The following is a 1,848-nucleotide window of genomic DNA, read 5'->3' as shown; positions in this document are numbered from 1 at the left end:
GCGCAGGGCGCGGGACCAGGGCGCGGCGGGGGCCCTCCAAGGGCTGGGGTGCTCCCGGACTTCTCTCCGTCTTTCCGGCGTCTGAGCCCCTCGCCGATCCCAGCCCGCACACGCGCGGAGCCCGCCGTCCCCGGTCAGCGGCGCCCAGCCCTCTCCCCCACGGAGGTGGAGCAGTCCGTCCCTCTTCGAGCAGACTGAGAGGCTCAGACAGGGCGGGCTGCTCCGAGGCCGCAGACGGGTTCCGTGCAGGCGGAGCCGGCGGTCCCGTGAGCTGAGTCCCCGGAGGGCCCCTGCCCTCCCGCCTCTGCCGTTCTCTGCTCGTCCGAGGCGCCGGCTCGCCCCACCCCCACCGGGTCCTTCTTCCTCCTCGACACCCGCTGGCTGGCTTTCTCTCCTGCCCCCCCTCTCCCGGCCCCTGTGCCCTCCTTGTCTCTGCCCGTCTCCTGTGTGTTTGCCTGCTTCCCTTCTCTCTGCCGCCGTCTCCCTGCGGCGCAGTCTCTGGCCTCTCAGTCACCACCGCTCTCCCCCGCCAGGCAGCTGCAGAGCTTGGAGACGAAGCTGACTTCTGTGAGATTCAAAGGCGACATGGTGTCCTTCGAGGAGGACCGAGTCAATGCCACGGTGTGGAAGCTCCAGCCCACAGCCGGCCTGCAGGACCTGCACATCCACTCCCGACAGGAGGTCAGGGTCGCTGGGCCCGGGCCAGGGCAAGAAGCAGGTGGAGCTGGGCCAGGCAGGAGGCGAGGCCATAAGCACTGCCTGCCGTGCAGCACCCTGGCCTCAGCCCTCCCTGGGGCCTCCCAGGAAGTTCCAGACCCAAGGAGAGCTCTCCTTCATCAGGGCTTCCCCAGGGTATTGAGGCCCCTATCTGGCCACACTGATGGACAAAGGTGTCGGTGGGGACAACTTGCTCCCTGGGGCACACCTGTGTGAACAGCAGACCAACCCTAATGTGCCTGTCCACACATCCTGTGGATTTTTTTTTTTTTTTGAGACAGGGTCTCATTCTGTCTTCCAGGCTGGAGAACAGTAATGCAATCATAGTTCACTGTAGCCTCAACCTTCTGGGTTCAGGCAGTTCTCCCACCTCAGCTTCCTAAGTAGCTGGGACTACAGGTGCACATCACCACGCCCGGGGAATATTTTTAATTTTTTGTTAAGAAGGCTCTCACGGTGTTGCCCAGGCTGGTCTTGAACTCCTGGTCTCAAGTGATCCTTCTCGGCCTCCCAAAGCACAGGGATTATAGGCATGAGCCATGGCACCCGGCTAACCCCTGTCTTGAGACTGCCCTTTGAGTAGTTCTGGCTAGCTGGGAGCCACCCACACTGCCTGTGTGGCCACCACGCCAGGCTGTTATAGACAGGGTCGGTGTCTGAGTCCCCGGGCAGCAGAACACCACGTGGTTCTCCCAGGCCTGCTCGCCCTGGGGCCCTGAGAGCTAACCACAAGGCTCCCCAGTCAGAGCTGGTGCCAGGGAAGGGAGGGCTGAGACGGGCTGTCCTGAGCCAGGCAAGGCTTCCTGTAGGAGACAGGCTTGGAGAGACAGCGTCCAGGGAGGGATGTATGTGCGTGTGTTGGGGACAGATCTGGGGTCCACATGTGGATGGCCCTAAGGGACCCCGTCCACAGGAGGCACAGAGCGAGGTCCTGGAGTATTCGGTGCTGCTGCCCCGAGCACTCTTCCGGAGCAACAAGGGCCGGAGGGGGGAGGCCGAGAAGAGGCTGCTCCTGGTGGACTTCAGCAGCCAGGCCCTATTCCAGGTACTTGTCCCCCTGCCCTCCCCTCACTGCCCCTGCCCCCTCGCCCTCACCTTCCTGCCCGCCCCCTCCTGCCCTCACCCCTTCGC

The 1,848-nt window shown here is 64.0% G+C and overlaps 1 protein-coding gene across 1 annotated transcript in view; it reads left to right on the top strand.

The window, feature by feature from the left end:
* Positions 1–1,848, top strand: part of ADGRG1 (adhesion G protein-coupled receptor G1) — a 12,965-nt gene that overhangs the window by 3,192 nt on the left and 7,925 nt on the right. Inside the window, 2 exon segments of the mRNA XM_008068024.2 lie at positions 501–681; positions 1,631–1,762. Coding sequence (XP_008066215.1) covers positions 501–681; positions 1,631–1,762 — 313 coding nt within the window.

Source organism: Carlito syrichta, unplaced genomic scaffold (genome assembly GCF_000164805.1).
Source record: "Carlito syrichta isolate Samal-C Ts95f unplaced genomic scaffold, Tarsius_syrichta-2.0.1 Scaffold309854, whole genome shotgun sequence".
Taxonomy (NCBI): Eukaryota; Metazoa; Chordata; class Mammalia; order Primates; family Tarsiidae; genus Carlito; species Carlito syrichta.
This window is presented reverse-complemented; position numbering and strand designations above follow the sequence as displayed.